We start from the raw sequence: 25,456 nt of genomic DNA, 5'->3' as shown, positions 1-25,456 counted from the left end.
ACGAGGAAGACGGCTGATGACCGCATCCCGTGGACCAGCGACTGTGAGGCGGCGTTCCAGAGGTTGAAGGAGGCGTTAATCAACTATCCTGTCCTGCGCGCTCCAGACTTCGACCGGGAGTTCATCATCTACACCGATGCGTCTAACAGCGGGGTAGGAGCAGTTCTGTGCCAGGAGGATGAGAATGGTGACCAGCATCCAGTGTCCTACCTGAGTAGGAAACTTCAAAAAGGTGAGAGACATTTGGCAACCGTGGAGAAGGAGTGTTTGGCCATAGTCTACGCGATCCAGAAGGCCAAGCCTTACATCTGGGGAAGACATTTTGTTTTGTGTACTGACCATTCACCACTGCAATGGTTAAAGACAATGAAAACCCACAATAGCAAACTTATGAGGTGGGCTTTAAACCTACAGGACTATGACTTTGAAGTGAAGGTGGTCAGAGGGTCAGTGAACTGTGTTGCTGACGCCTTATCAAGAAGACCTGAAGAATGAAGACGACGAAAGAACATGGACTATGTGTATATAATGATCACAAAAAGTTAAAATGTACCTGGTTTTGAACTTGGTTTGTATGAATAAAGGTAAATTGATGTAATGTTAATGGTAAATGTTTAAATGCATAATTGCTATGGTTAACTTAGAGTGTAAGGATAAGTAAGTATTATATGGTATGTATAACTGTTTTTGTGTATTTTATTCAGGTTGTTTTTTGGTGAAAAGCACGTTAGCTTTCCCCCTACAAAACAACTTATAAAGAGGGGAGGTGTTACATACAGCACTGATGTTACCTGTCTGTCATAGGTTTGGAGGGAAAGTTCCATCCTATGGGGAGTGGAAGGCGGGACATCAGGAGGAGGGGCTGTACTGTATAAATATGTGATGCCTGTGTGGAGAGTTTATGAGACACTGGGAGACACTGGGTTGTGACGAAGCAGCAGCTGGGAAGAAGAAGCTGTTGTGGGAGTCTGTGTGTCAGACAGGGTACTTCTGTGTGTCAGAGTACCAACCTGATAGGTTCAGGTGTCTGTTGGTTAGCCAGAACTGATAGGTTCAGGGTCTGTGCTTCAAGTTGAGGGTTCTGGGTGAACCAAACTGTGTGTATGTATGAGTGAGAATAAGCCACGTTACTTTATGTTATTCACCTGATCGTTTTATTTTACCCTGTTTGTTATTTAAATAAACTTCATTCTTTTGTTTGTTAAAAAATCCATCCCTGGTCTGTGTGACTTCTTACAGGGAATGGTTGGTGGCAGCTTAGTGTAACTGTGTGACATATCCCAGTAGGTCTGGGTTTGTCACAGTTGCCTGTTTCTTTCCACATTCACAGAGAGCAGTGGAAGGAGCCTCCATGAAGAATCTGAACATTTTTGAGCGTCCCCTGGGCAATGCCTCTGTCAGCTGATCCTCCCACGTCAGAGGCACCCACTGTACAAACACCAACAGATGAGTGGTCTATTAGGCCAGATAGGCAGGGTATAAATCAAATAAATAAATAAATAAATTATATGATTTTGACAATGGCCCACAAGTGTTCATCAGTAGTGAAAGAACCCTTGTTAGGGCCAAAGTTAAAAGCAATATCTATTAATATAGATGAGCTATTGCATCAAAATTAGATGTGTGTACTAGACAGAGCAGATTCCTTTTCTAGGTAGAGCAAGTACTTCTTGCGCTCCTTGTGTAACCTGCCAGTGTTCACCAGTGCTCTCACTTCCAACAGTGTCAGCCCCATAAAAATTAATGAATCCCCTTATGCCCACACTTCACGCTTCCAGATAACAAAATGGATGCTGCCCAAGCAGATGGTATTCAAGGTGCTTAACAACAATAAAATGGATGGATATGGTTTGTTTTAGGAATTACAGCTTCAAAGGACCCTTTTGCTTTTGAGATGTTGCTCTGATAATGCCTCTACTGTAAAAAAACACTGTAGTGGCAACACCACTAAGTAATTTTAGGATTTACACCATATGACCACAGGCTATATAAACCTATCATATATGTTTGTTATAAGGATTACAGGCAGAAGGTATGTGTTAATTCTAATGCTAATTTATTTGGAGGGAAATTTTGAGTATCACTGTTGCAGCAAATATTGACAGATATGCTTTGTAACCTGAGCAAATGCCAACAGGCAAGGTGCGTCCATATTTACTGAATATTGTACATCTCTAATGATTAATTCCCCTTCACGGATTGCTGCCTTGTTGTGACGAAGGGGCTTGAGTAATTCAGAGAAGCTATGAGCTATGCCGTGCAGGGACACCCAAGATGGACAGGTCATAGTGGAGAGTTCTGACTAAACGCGATCCATCTGGAGCAGGAACTGGCAAGCCACTCCAGTATCTTTGCCAAGAACGCCCCATGATCAGAAACAAAAGGCTATGATGCTGGAAGATGGGCCCCTCAGGTCGGAAGGCATTCAACATGGTACTGAGGAAGAGCAGAGGAAAAGGACAATTAGCTCCAGAGCTAATGAAGTGGTTGGGCCAAAGCCGAAAGGATGCTCAGCTGCGGACGTGCCTGGAAGTGAAAGTAAAGTCCAAAGCTGCAAAGAAAAATACTGCACAGGAACCTGGAATGTAAGATCTATGAACCTTGGTAAGCTGGATGTGGTCAAACAGAAGATGGTAAGAATAAACATCAACATCCTGGGCATCAGTGAACTAATATGGACCGAATGGGCGAATTCAATTCAGACGATTACCATATCTACTATTGTGGGCAAGAATCATGTAGAAGAAATGGAGTAGCCTTCATAGTCAACAAAAGAGTAGGAATGGAGCAAAGAATGATTTATTTTCATTCTTCATCTTAATTTTTTTAGAAAGCTAAGTGAGATGTGAGTGAAGTTGGACAAAGCTGAGGCAAGAACCCAAAAGCTGTCTCTTCAGAGTCCCCTCATCCTCTTAAGAGGCCCTGAAGAGCTCTGATTGGTTATTCAGTTCCTGCTTATCAGAAGCAAATAGGAGGGGGTCAGTCTGGGAAATTATGACCTGCTCCAAGCCATCCAATGAGTTTCATGACTTATTGGGGATCTGAACCCTAGTCTTTTGAGTCCTAATCCACCACTCTCATTGCTACACCACACTGGCTGTTGATATAGGTTACATTTTTATTTACATGTCTTTCAGATTAGAAATGATTGTTTTCATAATTTCTAGCATAACTATATCTGTCGAATGCACCAAATTAACGAGTCAACATTTCCAAGTACTGTACTCCTTATCTGACACCAGAAAGATTAATTACAGGGCATTCTTCAAACAGGTTTGAATATCTTTGTTGTTCCAGACCTGGATCCGTAAGGAATGATTGCTGAAAGAGAAATTATGTGAAATTGTTATAAACTGATCAGAAGATTTTAGTGCTGTACTCACTCTGTTCAGCAATCATTCTGATCTGTCATTAATTAAACCACAAAGTAGTATCAGCAAAATCTAGCTGAAAGCAGCCAGCTGCAAATTGTTACAGATTAAAATGAACTACAATATGCAAATTTCAGTGTTCCTTCGTCGCTCACTTCTAGACTGTGGGAGTGTTACATTGCACATTATTTAGAATTTATATCACTTTCAGTGTCTTTGCTCTTATCCAGAATTCTGATGACTGCAGCTTGATAAGGTACTGGGAATTCTCTTAGAAATATCTACTGAACCCAATCCCATCTTCTCTGCTATTCTCACATTTTCCTGGCCACACTGAAGCAGTATGAGTAAGACATGCCTTGAACTATGAGGTAATTCCCATGTAGCTGGTTTTGCCCACTGCTAGGCCATTATATTATTCCTTGCAGTTCTTTCAGTTTCAGCTTTCTTTATGTGGCTGTATTGGGTGAGTCAAAAGGACATGTCCACAGCATATATAATATTACATGTGAGAATTTTTTTCTGAGTCTATACTTGTTTGGTACTCAGTACCAAATAAACATGAAAACAGAATGCTCCTGAACAAATGAGCTAGTGTGATCTTTTCCCTAAATGAAGCCACAGCCGCCATCTTTGCAAAAGGCAGCCAGTGTCCCTTTCTATAGACCATGGCTGCAGAGACCAGCTGGAGATGGCAATGATGATGGTGATGATTACGGTGGGGGACATTGGGGGTGGTGGGGGCATCAGCGGGGGTGGTGGGGGGCAGTGGTGGTGCGAGGGACACATGGGGGCAGCAGGAGGGGTCAGATTGTTTTTAGTAACCCCCACAAATCAATTAATAAATTCATGCTTCATCAGTTCATGGGGGCAGCTTCGTGCTCCATGATTCTCAACTTTTGATGACTCACGAAGCAGGATGACTCGCCAAAATGGTGAGTCGTCCCCATCTCTAATAGTGATCAAAGTCATTCTAGTATTATCCCAGTAATAGGACTTCTGTAGGAGAGGCCAGTGCTATTTTCCCAAGTTATGGAAAAGGGATAAAGTAGTAGCTTGAGTACTACCGTGTTTCCCTGAAAATAAGACAGGGTCATTAGGGCTTATTTTCAGGGGATGTTTTATATTTTTCATGTACAACAATCTGTATTTATTCAAAAACAGTCATGTCGTCTTCTTCTGGTTGCTGCACAGTGGTGGAGGGTGGAATTTCACTTAACTGGGTCTTATTTTGGGGGTGTCTTATATTACGAGCATCCTGAAAAATAATACTAGGACTTATTTTCAGGTTAGGTATTATTTTCATGGAAACAGGGTAAGAGTGTGTGGCTAAGAGCAAAGGCAACTTCCTGGTTCATAGTGCAGTCTCTCAGTCTCTACACTACAACAGTTCTCAGCAGAAATTGAGACCTCTAGGCTTCCTTTTCTCCTTGTTATGAATGCTGCTTGGTGTAACATGGCACTAATAACATATCATAGCACAGCGGTTTGAGAGTTCAGTTCCCCACTGCACCTCCCTGACAGGGGCTGGACTCGATGATCCCGAGGGTCCGTCCCACTTTACAGTTTAATTATTATTTGGCAAAGCAAGCCTATGTAAGGGGACCAAACGTGAATTATCTGCATTCATTTAATAACTTTTAACATTCCCATAGGCCCCTCCTCTTTGATCTTTTCTTGGTAGCCAGGACTAATTGTGTGTGTGTGCATGTGTGTGTGTGCGTGTGTGTGTGTGTGAATTAAACCTTAGAGAAATTATGCATCTACAAAACAGAAGGCTGAAATCAACATATTTTCCAAAATGCATTTAAAAAAAATTCTCCTTCGGATTTTTGAGGGGCCCTAGAGTGAGGACAAATACAAAAACTGGAGCTGCGAAGAGAGAGGTTTGAGATCAGGCTTTTATTTCCTTATGATGATGGTAACGGTGATTATGGAAGGTCTCTGTGTTGAAATGTATGTACTATGCCTTCACTGAGATACAAACAATCTGGGAGAAAACATTTTGTCCAGCATATGTTCTTAAATTGTTCTGTGATATTTGAGCATAAAATTGTACTTGTTTGGGTTTATCCTGAAGCTTATATTTATATTTGACTTTTATATTTGTCCTCTTTTCTTCCAGATGCCTCAGGAACAGTACGCACCCAGGAGCACCATGCAGAGCTCAGAAGGACCACATGTTTACAAAGTGGGGATTTATGGCTGGCGGAAGAGGTGTCTCTACTTCTTTGTGCTACTCCTTATGATTTTAATCTTGGTGAACCTCGCTATGACCATTTGGATTCTCAAGGTTATGAACTTCACAATTGTAAGTATAGGATGTTTAGCTTACACCTGTTTTCTGTGTGTCTTACAGATTTGTCTCCTGGTTTTCCCAAAAAGACAAACAGCTGCAGAGAAAAAACATTTTGCCTTCTAAATTTCCATTTAGCAAGTTTAGTATATGGGAGATCTGTCAGAAACTTCTTAGGTATCCTGTAAAAGGATGTAACATTAGGAGAATGTTGAGGGTTGGGGAAGAAAAGTACTGTTTCAGTTTACAAAGATTTTCATGTTATTTTTGTCACTACTTTAAGTCCCTGTCATCAGCACACTAAGCTATTATTATCAATCTTCCAGTGTCTATCAGGAAGATTACTAAAATTTGTCCATGAGTCAAAGCTTATCATGTAGAAAAAAGAATGCAATAAATCCTAAAAATGAACAGTGTCTTACACAGGTAATATATTTTTAATGACTGACATGACCTAAAAAGTGGACAAAACAAGTTCGCTTTTGTTTAAAAGAAGCATCCTTTAAAGAATTGTTCCTTTCCTTAAATGTGTGTGTGTGTGTGTGTCTGTGTGTCTGTCTGTCTCTCTCTCTCTCTCTCTCTCTCTCTGTGTGTGTGTGTGTGTGTGTGTGTGTGTGTGAGAGAGAGAGAGAGAGAGAGAGAGAGAGAACTCTGTCTCTGTTCCCAAGTGGATAAAACAATCAAATCAAAATGTAATTTAGAAGTGCAAAACTTATTTTGGGGAGGAAGACAAATAAAGTCTGAAAACTTCTATGATGAAATTGTAAAGATAGGTTTCATTGGCTTGTTTACAAGAATCTGGTCTATTGTTGCTGCTACTGCTGGTTTAGTATCTTGTGATTTTAACTGCTTTCTTTCACTTCCTAAAGTTCTTTCTTCTAAAGGTCATATCAGACCTTCTAAAGGTCATATCAAGAGATTGTTTAAATGATAAATTGCTTGTTATCTTTTTACACTAGAGATTAAAGAACAGCCACTGAGAAGTACTGTAACACAGAGTGATCATATGAGCTGTGCAAGAAAGGAAAGGAAAGATGTGATACATCTGAGATCTGTTTTGGAAGGAATACATAAGCAGTATACACTATGCCCCAATATTTAAACCCCCAGCCTTTCCAAAAAGCTTTATTGTTTTACGGTCATCATATACTTATTGGACAAGAGTTATATGCCTGGCATTGTCTCGTGGCGCAGTGGTTAAACTGCTGCGCTACAGCTAAAACTCTGCTCATGACCTGGGGTTCAATCCCAGGTAGCCAGCTCAAGGTTGACTCAGCCTTCTATCCTTCTGAGGTTGGTAAAATGAGTACCCAGCTCATGTGGAGGGGTGGGGGGGCAGTGTGTAGCCTGCATAATTAACTTGTAAACCTCCCAGAGAGTGCTTGAAGTCCACGCTTTGCTTTGCTTTTGCTTTTTTATGTAGGACACTCAAAGATGTCTTTTTCCTAGTACTCAACTTTCAACATTTTGTAGCTGGAGAATGAAAAGCCATAAGCCTGTCAATCTCCAGAGTGAATGATGTGTAAGGTGTGTGTGTGTGTTAGACTCTAAAATTAATTAAAGAGTGTCTGTTACGTCAGTGGTAATGACAATTATACCTGTGCAATTTTGTCAAGTTTTTTAAAAGGTTGCGTTGTAATTTTTAAAGAAAGACCTGTGCCTAATTATTCTCCGCTTCAATATTACAGCAACCTGTAGTTGAATCTTATTATTTTGGACACTTTGAATGTTATGTGGTTTGAGAGAAAGGTGCAATATAAATTTGTCAAATATTTCAATGGCAAAGCATTCATGTAGTACTAAAAGCATATACTGTAGAACAGACAAGGCTGTCCCTTCTCCTAGCAGACATGGATGCCAGCAAAGGAACATCAGGGACATATGTTCCCACCATGGAATCCTAAATCTATTTCATATTTTAATGTAGACAAACAGACAGACACACTAGCCAAAATCCTGTTGCTTAGCATAGTGAATTGCACTAGAATAGGCCCATTCAACCAATGGGAGTTTGGTGAGTCTACTCCTCTGTAAGTTCCATTATTAAAATGAGCCTGCTCTAGTGCAATTTACTATGCAGCAGGATTTAGGCCATTGTGTTACAACGTTATGCCTGTAAACAAGAGCAGAATCTTCTGCTTAGAAAACACTTTTTCAGTGACCATCTTTTTCCTCCTACTCTGTGCCTGTTAGCAGTTTTTATTTTGCTCTTGAGCTTTTCCCAGCAGCATGTTTGTTGTGTTCATTAAAATACAATGAGCACTTATTGGGCATAATGAGCACTCACTGTATTTTAATGAGGGGTATCTCTCTCCGGTGGTGTTGAACTCATTCATTCTTTCCAGAGTAGCCAGAGGAATGGAAGCGGAATGCTGAGGTGGCAGCACCTAAAAGTGTGTAGGAGTCTTTGCATTTTACCTGTTTCTGGAGAGCCCACCTAGTCTTTAATAATAATTGGTAGCCTTAAATAAGGGTTTGACTAGATGGTGAGAAAGAATCACATCTGTCCAATTTACCTGACATTTGTTTCCCACAGATGTGTCTTGTTGCTAGGTTGTATTCAGTTTCCCTTGGCAATACCCACCTTTCCCACAAGCCGTTCACACCACCCCCTAGTTCCCATTCCTTGCTATATTCAAGCCTGTAGCTCAGCCTAACATTTGTAACTGAAATAACTACACACTCCTTCCTTGTTAACAGCAGCCTCTTCTCCTTTTCTCTATTGGTTCTCCTGTGATGAATTTCAGATTGTGAATTCCTCAGGGTACGGACGTGCCCTCTTGTAAAGCAACATGCACATACGTATTCTATAAAACATGATGAATGTTGATGGCACGGTACAAACCGAAAAGATGAATAAACCACCACTTTGTTAGCTTAAAGCAAAGATTGCCACAACCAAAAGGAAAGGGCTGAGTTTACTAGAAAGAAGTTTACAGACAGAAGAACAGAGACTCTGTGGATGGGTAAAAAAAAGTGGTTTAGCTTTAGCAGCTGCTGTTAATAAATGACCCCTTAGGACAATATTTTTGTAACTGAGATTTATGGAGGTACTTGTAGCTGTTCCTAGTGCCCAGATATGCATCCAGCTCCATTTTTTGTTTTCTTCATGCAGCCAGATCTTTCGTACAAGGACAACAATGTATGTATGTATGTATGTATGTATGTATGTATGTATGTATGTATGTATGTATGTATGTATGTATGTATTTATTTATTTATTTATTTATTTATTTATTTATTTATTTATTTGATTTATACCCCGCCTATCTGGCCCACCGGGCCACTCTTTGCTTTACAATGTGTTTTAGCTGGCGTATTGTCTTTCATAAGGAAATCTGTAGTCTTCATTATAAGAACTTATTTCGTCCTGTGTAATACTTATGGAATATCTGAATGAAATTTTCCTCCTGTTCACTATAGGCTTATGTGACATTTATTTATTTATTTATTGGACTTAGTTTTAGTGTTTATAGAATCATTCAGTCTAAACCATTCCAGGTACAATTTCAGAAGCCGGAAATATAGGACTGCAATATAAAATCCCTGGGCATGTAAAACAATTAGGAAAACATTCAGGTACTAAAAAATTCTGAAGAACTACAGATCTATACAAAAGAAAATGAGAACAATGGAGTCCAATGATGTGCTGCGCCAGTAAAACAGATCCCTGCACTATATTTCTTGTGATTCTGAGCCATTAAAAAAAACACAACACATAAGCTCAAATGTATCAGAAACATCTGGCACAACCCAACAGAAGCCAACTATCCAGATCTTAAAATAAGTCTCATAACTCTTTGTAGGCTAATGGGGCAAAACTGCCAATAAAATGAACTGCAATTTTCCAGTTTCATTTTTTAAAAAATGATGTCACAGGCTTCATGTTTAAAGCTTGAAAACAAGTTGCAAACCCGTCCTCCTGGGATGCACCGTGGCAAACTAAATGCACAATCTCTGGCTCTGCAACTAGTTACCCAAGTCACCAAATTATGCAGACATCGGATAAATGTTGGGAAATATGTCTTCTGAACTTTTATAAATGAATTTGTTCGTTGTTAGTTTCTTACATTCCTATCCCACCCATCTAGTGGCAATACACTACTGTGGGTGGCTAACATCGGTGTCCAGTAAGGATAACTATGAGTACAGTTGCAACAACTATATTCTAGGTAGGGCAGCTTTGAATATATGCACCATCCACCTGCCCACTGTTCAAATGGGTTGGCCACATGTGAGTTAGGTCTGAAACCTATCATCCAGCTCAAAACTGGGCTCCAATTCCACTTCTTCTATTGCCCTGCTCTCTCCACCAGTACCCTCTTTTCCAAAGGAGAATCCTTATGTTGGAGGAATGGTAGGGATGAATATGTCACGCCAGGCAGGCACATGGGGCTACTGTTTGTATGTAAATTATTTATGTGTCAGTTGCAGTCAAAGAGAGGATAGGCAGGGATTGTTCTGTCTTTTCTTTCCATCTACTTTCTGCTAATATTTTCTGTTTTCCACATGGGACAAACTCCACGCGCGCGCACACACACACACATGTGCCTTGGGTAAGGGAAGATTTTCAGGGAACTGGTGGGGATATGGAAACTTATGGATGGCTTGAAAGGGGCATTTTGAGTGTTCAAGATGAGAATTTTTTTCTAATCAAGTATTTGTCTTGTATACTGAACATTCAGATTAATTTCCAGGGGCAGCTGAAGGAAGTTAGTTCATTCCTAGCTTTGGGATGATTTGATATGGTGGACTTCATTCACATGATGTAAAATGTTTCACATGATGCCTTTTAATGGGTCGTTTGGGCTGACAGGGGAGAAGAGATTAAGCAAATTTGTGTTCTAATCTGCTAATATAGTTGGTTAAATCAAAAGATACTCTCTTAACTACTCTCCAGTGCTGAAACTTATTTGCTTCTATGGCATTAAAGCACACCAATAAATCAGCTACATCTTGAATACTGTTTGCAAGCAAACATTAAAATTAAAACGATGAACTTCACACGAAAAGAAAACAAAATCCTACCCAGGGTTACATGGAACTGAACCCACTGAACTTGTTGGGACATATTCCAATTAATTGGCCTCATGATGGAGATGTAATTTCTCTATTCAGGTTGAAATGGATATTTAGATGTTCTTAAAGCAGATGCTGAAGCTACACTATTCAAACACCAGCTATCATTATGATGCTGCCTTACTGCCCAGGTGAAAAGAAGCTTTCCAAAGTTGGTTAGGACAGTTACTCCCTCTTGTGTGTCAACTACCTGCCACATTTTAAATTAATGAAAGGACAGTGGGTGGAAAACACAGCAGCTAAAGATGGATTTTTTCCTCTAGGGCCTGGCATGCTTTGGTCCATGGGGTCATGAAGAGTCGGACACGACTTAACGACTAAGCAACAACAAAAGATGGATGAGAGATTTTAAAATTCATCCCACTCACACTCTCCAATTATTTAAGTCAATGGGGTTTGTTTTAATTATTTTCTCCATTAAAATTTCCCTCTGAATAAAATACGATCACAGAGGCAGCACTCCCTTGTTAATTATTCCTCTCGGGCTACCTTAGGCATAAAGAGTAATTTTGTTCTAGCTCCGCTATCAAAGAGAAAAAGAGTTCAGCCTTTGGCTCAAAGCTCTGTTCTTCCTTTTTATAACTGCTAGAATGTATGGGCTAAAACAACTAACAGATGCTGTGCAGTGAGATCTGTTATTTCAATATCATCACCGCAAGAATCAGATGTCCTATTCATAGGGATAGTTAGTTAGTTAGTTAGTTAGTTAGTTAGTTAGTTAGTTAGTTAGTTAGTTAGTTAGTTAGTTAGTTAGTTAGTTAGTTAGTTAGTTAGTTAGTTTGTTTGTTTGTTTGTTTATTCATTCATTCATTCATTCATTCATTCATTCATTCATTCATTCCATTTATACCCCACCTATCTGGTCATTGCGACCACTCTAGGTGGCTTTGGGGAGACATGTGCACTAGATCCCGTTGTCTAAAGCCCAGCTATATAAAACTTTCAGTATTTTAGGTCTCTTCTTTTCTCACATAGTTTCCCACATAAATGTGAAGAAAAAACACTTCTTCCAATGACACTGGGTTCCAGGCAGTCTTGCTCTGTTGGCTGTGTTTGGAATAAGAAGCATTTGTGAAGCTGCTCGCTTATTAATGGATCACAGTGAAATATCCTCTTTTAAATAAGTTCTGTTGTGGAAACTTGAATGCACTTTTAACTTGAGTACATTTAATAAAATGAATGGATCCTTTTTGCATGCAAATTGCACTCATGCCACTTACACCCATGTTGGTTGGGAACGATGCAGTTAAGATGAAAGATTAAAGAACCCTGTCCCCAACTCAAGCATTCCAATCTGGATCAAGGCTTCTGTGCTTAACTATCTGTAAGAAAAAAGCACTGATATATCTCTCAGCTGGCCAGAATCCTGTTGCTGAAATAACACGTGTGTCAGGGAAATCCTTTAAGTCTCAGCAGCAAAGTGCCACTCATTAAAGAGGTCTTGGTTGCGATCCTGGGCAATAATTTGCAGCTAAGACTTACATTACTTACCTTACACACATGCAAAAAAAAGGCAGCAATAGGATTCTGGTCATTATTTGTTAAATATAAAACATGATTTGATTTCAAATCCCTATCCTGTAAAATATGCTTGGACGTCTGTGGGTTGCTCAGCTGGCCAGATTTGGAATTTTATTTAAGCATCCATGGCGAAGTGAAATGTGCCTTTGTACTTGTAGGTGCAGTTTGTCTGAATGAATGCATTTTGTGAAGCATGAAATAGACATGTGAATGGTGGAATCCTATGAATACTTAACTGGGAGTAAGTCTCTTTGAACTCAGTGGTGTTTACCTTTCTATAGGCACCTTGTTCTGAAAAGTAGCATTAACCGCTCTTGTTACCTTTTCAAAGATTGCACAGTCAGAGTTGTGGTCTGTACTGCTGATTATCTGTTGTGGGCAATTCTGCTTTGCCTGTGGTATTTTAAATCAAAGAAACAAGGGACAACAGAAAGTTATAGCATAAATGAACACAACCTTTTAAAAAATGGTATTAGAGCCATCTTCTATGTTCCTATGATTCTGGGTGGTAATTTGGGACATGTGAATTGAGTCACTGCTACCATGTTTGTGTTTTTTCTATACAGTGTTGAAGGGTGTAAAATCATGCTGTTACCCAAATTATCTGTTTAAACAATTCTACCAGTGGATGTCAGCTCTTCCTGAAATGGTGCAAGATGTAAGGCACAGTTAACTCTGAAAGAAAAAATCTTAATGGAAGGAAGACCTTTAAAGGAGCGTTTCCCCTTTTAAAAGACTGGCGCCAGTGTGGAATATATAGCTCAGCTGTTGCCTGCTAAGAGGCTGGAGCAAACAGTAGCTCAAGTTTCATGTATAACATTTTGTACATTCTGCCATAACAGTTGAAGAAACACGTAGCAGGCCTCCAACTTCCATACACAAAGACCTGAAATAGACTGTGATATGTGGTTTGTTGAAGTCACAGTGAAAAGTATTTTGAAAAATGTCTGGAAGTTTTCTTTCTTTATTACCTTTATCAGAGCTGTTCTGGAAGGCAAGGAAGGGTCCGTGTCGCCTTCCAAGTGAAGAAACGGACTGCATCACAGGTCTTGTGACAAGTAAATTCCTTTCAGACTTACATTGTCAATGTCTTTTGGTAGACTTGCATGTGCGGGCATCAGGTTTTTGATCTCTCCCACTGAAATCAATAGGATTTTAAAAGGGTTAATTTTTTCAAGGATTGTGCCTGCCATGTTTTGTATAGCCATTTGTTTCAAGGCATTTCCCCGACTTCATTGAAAAGCCGTCAAAGTGTTTCTTTAATATGATGTTTTTAATCAGTTTTCCATCTTAGTTTTTTGAGAGCCTTTTGGCAGAGAATTGAGGAGTGGAGTTGGCCTAGATCTGGCTGAATCAGAGGAATTTAAAATACAAAGAGAGTATGTTGGATTGTGTGTAAACATGTGCCTTGCACATCTTGTACTGTATAGAACATTGCTGTTTAACTGGGCAGTCCTTCCCTGAGCTGGCTTTCTTTTCTTGATTAGAGAGGGCAAAGCACCACCTAGAAAGCCATTCTCCCTGTGCAAGGAGATCGTCTTTTGATCATGTTTCACTCCCTGCTGTGCCTTTGTACTTCTGGAGAGGAAAGAACTTCAGGAGGAGTGAAGAGGAGCTATAAGCATGAGAAGGGTGGATGCAAAGATGGGAAGGGACAAAAGTCCAAGAGAAGCAGTGGGGGTGGATGTAGAAGAAAGGAGTATGAAAACAATGACTTTACTTTGTGATCTCTCTGCAGTCTCGCGTGTGCAGTCTTACCTGCATGGAGCTATTCTTGGGTACATTTTAGTCCTATAGTTTGGGAAGTAGAGTTAAGAATGGTTGGGGGAAAACCCTCTTGAGAGTTGGTGAGGTTTTGATTGAGAATTCTTCAGGTTCCTGAGATCTCCTACGTCCAGTGTGAGACCAGAACACCAAAATCAGTCTTGTTTTCTGCTATTTGTGCAAGACATCTCTGCATAAGTCTAGCATCTGTTGCCTTTGTGAAGCTACCAATGTGTGCACCACACACACAAACCCACACACATGCACAGCAAACCCACGCTGAGCAATCAAAAAATAGAAAGAACCCATCTAATGTTACTGCATTTTAATGACCCAACAAAGCCAGAATCACCACTGTTTTAAATTATTTCCACTTTACAGAGTTGTGCAAAACCCTGTTTGAAAAACGCTTCAAGATTGACTTCCTAGACAAGTGTTTCCCAAGCTTTTTGGAGTCACAACCCCCTTTTATAATAGCCAAGCCCTTCTCATGGGTTAAGTATATTGAACTCAGGAGGACTGACTTCTGAGTAAACCTGTGCAGGATCAAGCTATGAACTGGCAAGGCTATGAGGCCATACTTACTTGGGCAGCACTAATCTTCTTCCAGTTCCCTTGGGACTTTTTAAAATGAGGAAATGAGTTGGAGCAAGGATTGAGATTCTGCCACACAGTGGGAAAGAGAGGAGGTGTGTGTCTCTTGTCTATGGGCCAACTTTGACTACACATAGTTGCACAATTCAAGATGCACAGTTTTCCCTCCTCCTTCATTAAGAAGGAATGAGAAAGAAAGACACATACATACTCACACAAATTACTGCTCTCAGCACTCCAGATTTTAAACAGCATCCAGGCAGCACCAGGATGGAATCAAGGCAAAATTCCCCTTGTGGACGCTGGCTGGCACTGCAGCACTTCCTTCACCAATGCCAAAGCTGGCAAGCAGCTCAGGGAGCAAGGTGAAAGTGTTTGCCTTTCATGAAAAGAAAAAGAAGGAGAGGGGAAGGTTATGTTGGTAACTCCCATGCTGATGCCTTCATCCTCTGGCTGGGAATAAATGGCATTGAATTCAATGAGCCATAATTCTAAATGGACACATGTGGGAACCAGTTTAAAATAATTGTAACTAAAACTAACTGAGGTGGCCCCACAGAAAACACTTTGAAACCCCCTTGGGATGACAGACTGGGAGAAAAGCTTCCGTTATGATCTCAAATCCCGAGTAGGCTCATAAAAGCAGATGTGATCTATATAGTTTGAATACAAGATGTTTAGGGCTTTATAGGTTAAAACCAACACTTTGAATTGCATCCAGAAATGGATGGGCAGCCACCGGAGCTGCTGGAACAGGGGGTTATGTGATCCCTGTAACCAGTTAACAATCTGGCTGCAGTGTTTTGGACCTGCTGAAGTTTCTAAACACTTTCCAAAGGCAGCCCCACATAGAGTGTGTTGCAGTAATCCAGCCAGGATGTAACTACAGAATGTGTCACTGTGGCCAGATCAGATATCTCCAGGAATGAGCACAGTTGGCACATTAGTTTTAACTTTGCAAAGGCACTCCTGGCCACCACCAAAACCTGGGAATCCAGGCTTAGAGTCAAATCTAGGAGCAAAGCCAAGCTGCACCCCTCTGTTGTCAGGGAGAGTGTAACCCCATCCAGCACAAGATGAATCCCTGTTTCTTTCTCTGCCTTTTGAATGACCAGGAGCACCACTGCCTTGTCTGGATTACATTTATTCACCTTCACCCAGTCCAATACTGAAATCAGATACTGATCTAGAACCAATCGAGCTTCCTCCGATGTAGATGGCAAAAAGAGATAGTTGAATATCATCTGCATACTGGTGACACTGAACCCCAAAACTCCAGACAACCTCTCCTAGTGGTTTCATGTAGATGTTAAATAACATGAGGAACAGAAACTGAACCCTCAGAGACACCACAGACCAATGGCCAGACTGTTGATAGGAATCCTTCAGCACCACCTTCTGAGTTGTCCCTTCTAGGAAGGACTGGAGCCACTGTAAAACATTGCCCCCAGGTCCCATTCCAGAGAGAAAGAAGGATTTCATGGTCAATAGTATCTAAATCCACTGAGAGTTCCAGCAGAACCAAATAGGACACCCTTCTCTTGTCCAGTTCCAAGTGTAGGCCGTTACCAAGGCAACCAAAGCAATCTCTGTCCCATAACCTGATCTGAAGCCAGATTGTAATGGATCTGGATAATCTGCTTCATCCAGGAATCATTGGAGCTGATAAACCACAACCCACTCCAGCAGTTTACCAAGAATGGAACATTAGAGACTGGCTGGTAATTATCTAGTACTCTTTTCTCCTTGTAGCAGGATTTTGCTTACTGAGGGAATCAGTCTTGAAGAGATTTTGCTCATTTTCAAATAGGTTTTTCCACAAATCTGTAAAGTAAGGAGACAAACTCTTATCTTGCCTTATTTACTGGATAAAATAAACCAATTCTGTATTAACGTTCGAAAGTAAATCTTGTTCCCCTTTGTGGTGAATTTTATATAAGTCTTGAAGGGCTTTGTGAGCATAGATTTCTGCTAACTCCCTTTGTGAGTGTTTTATTGGGATTATTTTTTAAAGAACAAACTTTTTCTATTAGGGATTTGATTTAAAACTCTGGAAGTGAAGGCTGCTCTATTAGAGGAAGTGAGGCACTGGTCCTTCTCAGATTTAGGCTGTTTTCTTCTTACCTGAGGTGGTGTGCATAGCCTTATTTGCACATTGTTCGTGTAGGGCTAAATGAGTGAGACATGCTTGTAAGATCTGTGGGATGTGAGCATGCTTGAAAGTGTGGGCTGTAGTCTTACTAATTTCCAGGTGGAGTGGGGATATGGAGGAGCTACATCCACACATCTGTCCCACTACCATTTTAGCCACGCAGGAATTCAGGCATAATACCTGAACAGAGCTTAAGTTCATGTATGCATGATTTCTTGTCTGTCAGCATATCTGGAGAGGGAGGGCACACATCCACCTGCAAATGTAGACGAATACCCGTTTTTGCCCATGCTCTAAATGTTACCCTAACTCCATTCCCCTTTGACTGCTTTACCTTCCACCTGCCAGCTCCTATGGGGCTGGTTTTTGTTCTTCAGAATCTTTAGTCAGTAACTTCACTAGTCCTAAGGCGCAGGGTTGGCTTTTCAGAAGTTTTTGAAGATGTCAAAGATTGGTACTGTAAATGGCCTTTAGTCTTCAACACTGACAATCCCTTGTGAATCTAAGGGAGAGAAGGTTTTAATGACCAGCCTCTTGAGGAAAGCACACAAAGCATCCCCTATCAGAGCACGAAGTGTTGAGATAGATCACTCAGCATGTAGAGTACCTGCTTTGGTTCTGTCTGTCATTTCTTCAGCATTTTATCGCTTTTATACTGAATGGTCAAACTACAAGAACAGGCCTTACTGAAGGAAAATCAGCATGGCTTCTGTAAGCCTCACAAACCTTTTAGAATTCTTTGAAAAGGTCAACAGGCATGTGGATGCAGGCAAACCAGTAGATATTGTCTATCTGGATTTTCAGAAGGCATTCAACACGGTCCCTCACCAAAAGCTGCTGAGGAAATTCCACAGTCAGGGGATAAGAGGGAAGGTCCTCTTACGGATTGAGAATTGGTTGAGAACCAGGAAACAGAGAGTGGGTTTCAATGGGCAATTTTCACAATGGAGAGAGGAGAAAAGCAGTGTGCCCCAGGGATCTGTCTTGGGACTGGTGCTTTTCAGCCTGTTCATAAATGACCTGGAGACAGGGATAAGCAGTGAGATGGCCATGTTTGAAGATGACACAAAACTTTTCTGTGTGTTGAAGACCAGAAGAGATTGTGAAGAGCTCCAGAAGGATCTCTCCAAACTGGGAGAATGAGTGGCAAAATGGCAAATGTGTTTCAGTATAAGAAAATGTAAAGTAAGGAACATTGCAGAAAAAAAATCAAAACTTTATTTGTCAGCTAATGAGTTTTGAGCTGTCCACAATGGATCATGGAAGAGATCTTGGTGTGCTGGTGGACAACTCAATGAAAATGTCAACCCAGTGTGCAGCAGCAGTGAAGAAGGCCAATTCTATGAGAGGTATCATTAAAAAGGGGGGTTGAAAATAAAACAGCCAACATTATAATACCATTATAACATATAAACTATGACTATTGTGTACAGTTATGGTTGACGCACCTCAAAAAAGATGTAGTGGAACTGGAAAAGGTGCAGAAGAGAGTGATTAAAATGATGACTGGGCTGGGGCACCTCCCTCATAAGGAAAGGCTACAGTGTTTGGGATTCTTTAGTCTAGAGAAAAGGCTCCTGTGGGGGGACATGAATGGGACTTATAAAATTATGCAGAGGATGGATAAAGGGGATAGAGAGAAGCTCTTTTCCCTCTCATGCAATACCAGAACCAGGGGACATCCACTCAAATGGAGTGTTGGGAGACTTAGAACCAACAAAAGAAAATATTTCTTTAGCCAGCATGTTGTTAGTCTGTGGAACCCCTTGCCACAGGGTGTGGCGATGGCATCTGGCTTAGATGCCTTTAAAAGGGGATTGGACAGATTCCTAGAGGAAATGTCAATCACAGGTTACAAGCCATGATGGGGATGTATAATCTCCCCCAGTCTTAAAAGGAAGGTACCTCCAAATGCCAGATGCAGGTGAGGGGTATCAGGAGAGAGGTATCTCATTGTCTCGTGTGCTCCCAGAGGCATCTGGTGGGGCCACTGTGAAACACAGGGAGCTGGACTAGATGGGCCCTTGGCCTGATCCAGCAGGGCTCTTCTTATTTTCTTATGTACATCTTCCTTTAAAGATGGATCTAACAGTTGACCTTTTCCCTTCCTCTTTTATTCAAAAACAGGTGCAAGAGACTATCTGTATCAGGAACTAATATTGGGGCAGGGATTGTTGAGGGTCTTTAACCTTCACATGTTTTATCCAGTTTCTTTTTTGCACAACAAGGTGTAGTCATGGAGAGGACTGGAACCACAGCTGGGCAAAAAAAGGCTAAGATCCTCATATTCACCATTCTTCAGTGCTGCTGACCCATTTTGGTTGTCCAGCACTCATCTTTGAACAAAGGAGCCAAATACATGTGCTGGTTACATCTTTAACATGTAGTTTGATCCTATGAAACTCATCCGTATACAAATAAGTTCTTTTCTCCAAGAGTCTACATCTTATCAGTGTAACAGCTGATAAAATGCTGAAGAAATATCAGTATACTTTGCAACTCCAAAATCATATGCTCCTTCTCACCCCTCCTTCTCACCACTAACCCTATTTAGGTGCTCCATTCTCTTGTTCCATGTTTAACCATTGTGGAAGTTGCCCTAACTGTGCCCTCTTCCATCAGCCACGCTCCACACGTGGAAGGTATCTGTCTGAAAAGTAGAGCATCAGGTGTCTTTGGGCATGCTTTGGGCAACCAGCAATTCTGGAAAATATGTGGAGGACCAACAAAAATTGAAGCAGAGGGGCAGGACTAAAGTGTTCTCCCTCCTTCTGCAATGAACCCCAGTCACTTACTTTATTTCTCTCCCCTAAACGTTAGGCACTTTTCCGACACTGATCATTGCAAGTAGAGCGAATCAGGATTAGGACAGCCATGAAGAGGAATAACAGTTCTTGTGTTCCTCGAACAGATAAATCTCTACCTCTGTTCTCCACATCATTTGTCAACAGATACCTTCCCTGGAGGAAGCATTGACTTGACTGAGATAGATACTGATATTGTTTTAGCCTCTCCGTATCCCATTGGGTGTTTATTTTTGATGGAATGCTCTCCTTCGTACTACCAAACTGTTAGGATGACCCTTTTGTGAGACACTGCTATGTTATCAAGCTCTCTTTGAGTAGGATGTTTCAGATTCTTCTGTGATTTCTGGCTTTTATCTCAACTCTTGCCCTACAAAAAATGGTCTGCTCGCTTTAAAGAAAATTATAAGGACTATAAATGTGATCTGGCTATGAACACTATTGATTTTCTGCATAGCTTCCTGAGATACTACAGCAAGTTCTGATTGTACACACACACACACGCACACACACACACACACGCACACACACACACACACAGAGAGAGAGAGAGAGAGAGAGAGAGAGAACCATAGATAGATAGATAGATAGATAGACAGACAGACAGACAGACAGACAGACAGACAGACAGACAGACAGACAGACAGACAGACAGATAGATAGATAGATAGATAGATAGATAGATAGATAGATAGATAGATAGATAGATAGATAGATAGATAGATAGATGAGGATTGACATAGGATTTGTGTATGCGTGTGTGTGTGTAGCCTAAGATATATATAATCATAAAAACCATAAGGGATATGTTATTTATATATATACATTATATACATGTGCATGTGCACATTATGTTTTTTTGTCCCCAGTATACGACTTTCTAATTTTGTGTGTGTGTGTTTGTTTTATGATAGGCAGCACACCAGTTGCACATTTAGGGAGGCATGCTCACCCATAATGTTGTGTATCCCTAGTTAAGGTGGGAGCTATTTATTTTGGGTGCTCGCTTTCAAAAAATGAGATGAGAGTAATAAGGTGCTCTAAAGGCAGTCTAACCCATAAAATAAAAATCCTCCCTTGCAAGAGAATGGGACAGATGGTAAGAGATGGACCTGGTAGAAATAAACCTTGAAGATACTGATTTTAGCAGTACATAAAACAGGTAGAAGATTGATAAAAATCCATGCACTGTTGTCAAAAATTGGAAGATTAATCCAATTACATGCAAGACAGAAAGGGTGAGAAAGACAGAGAGATGTCAACCTCTATTCCGATAACACTTCTATTGATATAAGTGGGAATTATTTCCACAGCATTTAGTTAAGCCATAATGAAGTAAAAGAGAAGAGAAAGGCTGCAGCCGTTTCCAATCTAAATCTCCTCTGTTGCTTTGCAACATAAGGAATTATGCACAGGCAAATGCTTCTGTGGCTTCTAATCTGGAGTGCAATAATTAAGTACCAATAAATGTAAAATCGGGGGGGGGGGCGGAATCTCCCGGTTTCTTTAAAAAATACTTTGAGTTCAAGAAATAATAAAGGGGGTGGGAGAGTAAGGAATATCAGCTCACATTAGCACAGCAAAAGGTCACCTCTTTATATATTTGCATGCCTGGAACTTCAAGCACCAAAGCAATTGAAAACAGCCTTCTTTGTTGTTCTTTTTTTTCCTAAAATAAGCCAGTCCTCTGTGCAGATGGGTTTTGGCAGTCAGTTTGTGGAATTATTCTGTACAGTAGCAATGCAAAAGGAAGAGAGTGTCTTAAATTGCCTCAATATATGGATCGAGTCTTAGTCGATTATATCTATATGCACACAAGATATCAGGACCTTAATATGATGTGGCAGAAATCACATGCCTGCATTATTCATCCAACATAGTTGCACCCTCTCCACTGTTTTGTGCAAAGACACTAGTGTTCTCTAAAGTGGTATTGCCACATGAAAATAAGGCTTACATGAACTATTGGCACGCCAGCACCACACCTTCAATGTACACTGAACTTCCTGTTTGTATGTACTTCACCAAACATCCATATCAGCAGCATGAGACAGAGTAATAGAGGAATATGGTGCTCTTATCATTCTTTAAACCATACAAATAAGGATTAGTCAAGAAACTATGTGGTAAAATACTTTTTTTGCATGTCTGTGTCTGAACAATGGCTATCAGAATCTTTTATCATTATTGTGTTTATACTTATCATGCTTTCCAGACTCATTCATTCATTCATTCATTCATTCATTCATTCATTCATTCATTCATTCATTCATTAGTTATTTACTTTTTTATAATGGTAAGAATAAAAGAATATGGAAGAAGCACTAGGAAAATATGGAACAGTTACAAAAGGAAAACATTATAAACTGAGAATTTAAACACAGAGAGGACAAATCACACAGACAAGATTCACTAGAAAACCCGTCATACTAGTAAAAATGGAAGGTAGATGTAAAAGAGGAAGACCTAACATGATATATTTTGACTCAGTAAGTCATGGTTTTTAAATCGTAAGATGTGACCTGGGCTTTTAACAATAGTGGTTATTAATCCAGTGGGTTGCCATAAGTCAGAAGTGACTTGACAATTTATGACAACATTGATTGTGAGACAATTTTGTCCTAATGTTGAAATGCAGATTTCAAATAACAAAGCAACAGAAAAACATCAATTACAATAAAAAAAGATTGCTTACTTCTTTATTTTGATTTATCTTAATCCTAATTTTATTAGGCATATATTCACTCAGAGGGTATGAAATAACTGTAAGAATGTGTCCAAAGCTAAATGCTAATAAAGATCTTGGTGAATGTTGACTAGATTTGCCAATAATAGTTTGTTCTAAAAGAGATTACTGATTTGCACCATTATCCCCCATTCCAGAACATTGTTGATCTCTGTAGAATAAAGTGGCTCTTCCCCTTTTCAGACTGCTGTTGTTCCATAGAAAACAGGAGGTGGCTCTTAATTCAGACACCATACTGTGTACCAGAGATTCCACCCAAAGATCTCAAAACACAAGCAGGCATTTGAGTATTCTTCATACATCCAGGACCCAAGTTGCAGAGGTGTTCAACAGTGAATTGCAATAGCCTAGAGCAAAACAGCACTTACGATTTTCTGTATGTTAACCTTTAAAACAAACTTTCATGGAAGTATATCTAGTGAAAAGTTATTGAACCTGTCGGGATATCATTAATCATATTTTAATTCCCGCAGTGTCTCCCAAAACAGAGAAACTGTCTCTGAAGTAACTGTAGTGCAGTGCAGTACCTTCTGAGCTGGGCTACTTATTTTAACTCTTTCTGAATTTATTCATATTTAAATAAAACTCACTTTCACTTCTTTTCTTAACAAATGTGTATCATCTAAAGGCGGACATGTTTCATTTATGACACTTCACATAGTCTCTGGAGAGCTCCTTCATTAGTTATGGATTGTGGAGCAAGAGTTTTATTTTTTTGCCAGAAGTATGTGAATAGGGTAATTTTCTTTCTTTATGCTTGGATTGAGACAAATCTGCAAGTGTTTAACTGACCTATTTGTTATCTATCCTGATTCTGTTAGCCGTGGAAGCATTCAGATGAGCCTTTAAAATTTATTTTCCCTTGTAGTTTAGGCTTAAAGCTTTCTTCCTAGTAGACTTGGGTTAATATCAGCTGATTGATTGCTGGATTATACTGTTCCTTTCTGGCACCCAAAAGCTTTATCACTTCTACATTGTCCTCCCACTTCTACCTGTGGAGCGCACGTGGCAGACAGTAGGGACTAAAAAATAGTCTTTCCAACTGAGGTGCTCATCTTCTGAGCTTTAGAACCTGCAGTAAGGAATTATCCATGATGTCAAGAGGAGAGGTAAATATAGCAGGAAGTGTCCTACAACCAGGTTGCCCCTGTTGGACATTAGCTCCCTCACCTGCTCCAGCACAATCTTTTCTTGATATGGCCACGTCTTGCTGCTGCTGGGAGATTGCTATAGCAGAATAACAGTTGGCACATATTGTGGTTGGTGAGGTGGAAGGCACAGCAACCAATAGCGAGCAGAACCACATGCAGAAGTGGGTATTCATAGTGAGACAATATGTGTGTGTGAGAGAGAGAGACAGGGAGGGAGGGAGGGAGGTTCTCTCTCATACAAATAAAGTCGGGCAGGCAAGCATACACCTCCATCTCTGTATCAGACCTCATACGCTTGCACAGACTAACACGGCTACCTCTTCTAAAATATCCATTTTGGACTCTGCTAAGGAGCCATAAAGGAATGCAGTTGGCATGGATAGTTTATGCTGTAGATGGGGCTATGCCACCCTTTCCCTAAGAGTCACGTTTCTACTTCCAAAGTGAGGGTCTTTGCTGAACAGGGCACAGTCTTCTCCTATCTCCACAAAGCGGAATAGAAAACCAGTGAGGAAGCAAGCATTCTAGGATTAGGTTAATACGACACAACTATAGAGAGACAAATATACATTATTTTTAAAAAGCTCTTAAAATGTATTTAGAACACTGCTAGCACCTCTAAAATGTATATCTCAAAGAAGCAGCTGAATACCTCTCTGTGTAATCACTAGCAACCTGTCTCCTAGTTCACTGTTGCCGCCAGGTTTCTTTCTTTCTTTTTTCCTGAGGGGCCATTATCCAGAACTGCAGCTTGCTAAAGTGTCTGAAAGTCTCTTTCATCTCTTCAGGTTAGCACAGATGCTGTACATACACCACTGAACACAAAGTCATATACAACATATGCATAAAATGAATTTTCCCAATGTTTATGCCTGTGAATCTCAAACAAGAAGAGAAAACATTTTGCTGTGCTATGTTTTTATAAAGTTCATTAACATCCACTGTTGTATACAGCAGCAACAACAACATGCCACTAGTGCCAGACTTCTTAGCATAAGGAGTGTGACATTCTTTGGCGTTAACATGGAATATGTAGCAGGAGTCGTTTGTACTTTTACAGATGATTCAGACCTGGAAATTAATAGACTGAAACTGTCTGTGTCAAAAACTAGTGGTGTTTTTGTATGTTTGGCTTTTGCTTTAAGCTATTTAAAAGCAATGTTCTTTACAATGCAGAGATAGTTGATTTGTTTCATTAATGCCTTTAATTTAAAAGGTAATATCACTGGAGCATTGGGGATCTTTAAAAATCCTCTCCTTGTTTAACTTCCTAGTTTTTAAATTCATGCTGTTATCTATCAAGTGGGATGCTGACACTGATATTGCCTTGTTGTAGATGAACTAATTAACTTTGCAAGTTCAGGACAATGTCTGTACACTGTCATCTGTCAATCTGTACAGTGATCTTGCTCAAATGACAGCAGAGTAATTATCTTTTCCTCCCACAGGCCTATTGTTGTCGCTGCATGGGTGAGAGGCAATGTATCTCTCTGTGGTTCAGTGCACTGTGCTTTCAGTTCCCAGAAACACTGGCCAATAATGTCATGATCTTATCTAAAAGAAAAAATAACCACAATGAAATTCCCCTCAGTCATTGCTCTTTTACATAGGTTAAGTCAATGTAATGTGCTGGTTTAAAATAGCATTGTTCTACAAGACTAAGTTTAAATTGGAACAGGTTGTAGTTGTCCAAATGATTCTTATCTTCCCTCCAAACCCTTTGTTTATGAAGATGCCTACATTATCCTGAACATGGCAGACCAACACACACACACACACACACACACACACACACACACACACACACACACACACACACACACACACACACACACAGATATATACAATCAGTTGGTGGTGTGAACGGGAGAGATACTGTAAATCTTCTCTCCATCCTAGTGACCCTACTGTGACTTACAGCAGCATCGGAGTAGCATTCCTAGACAAACAAACAAACAAATTACAACAGTGTCAGCTG

The 25,456-nt window shown here is 40.2% G+C and overlaps 1 protein-coding gene across 30 annotated transcripts in view; it reads left to right on the top strand.

The window, feature by feature from the left end:
* The window catches only part of SGCD (sarcoglycan delta), a 631,892-nt gene that overhangs the window by 374,368 nt on the left and 232,068 nt on the right, over positions 1-25,456 (top strand). For 29 of the 30 annotated variants that reach the window (XM_078385606.1, XM_078385607.1, XM_072990018.2 and 26 more), the window contains one exon: positions 5,497-5,682. The exons of the other annotated variant lie outside the window; for it this stretch is intronic. In XM_078385606.1, coding sequence (XP_078241732.1) covers positions 5,497-5,682 — 186 coding nt within the window. The remainder of the gene's footprint in view (positions 1-5,496; positions 5,683-25,456) is intronic. 30 annotated transcript variants of the gene reach the window in all.

This window comes from Pogona vitticeps, chromosome 2, assembly GCF_051106095.1.
Source record: "Pogona vitticeps strain Pit_001003342236 chromosome 2, PviZW2.1, whole genome shotgun sequence".
Taxonomy (NCBI): Eukaryota; Metazoa; Chordata; class Lepidosauria; order Squamata; family Agamidae; genus Pogona; species Pogona vitticeps.
Note: the sequence above shows the minus strand (reverse complement) of the source record. Positions and strands in the feature narration are given on the sequence as shown.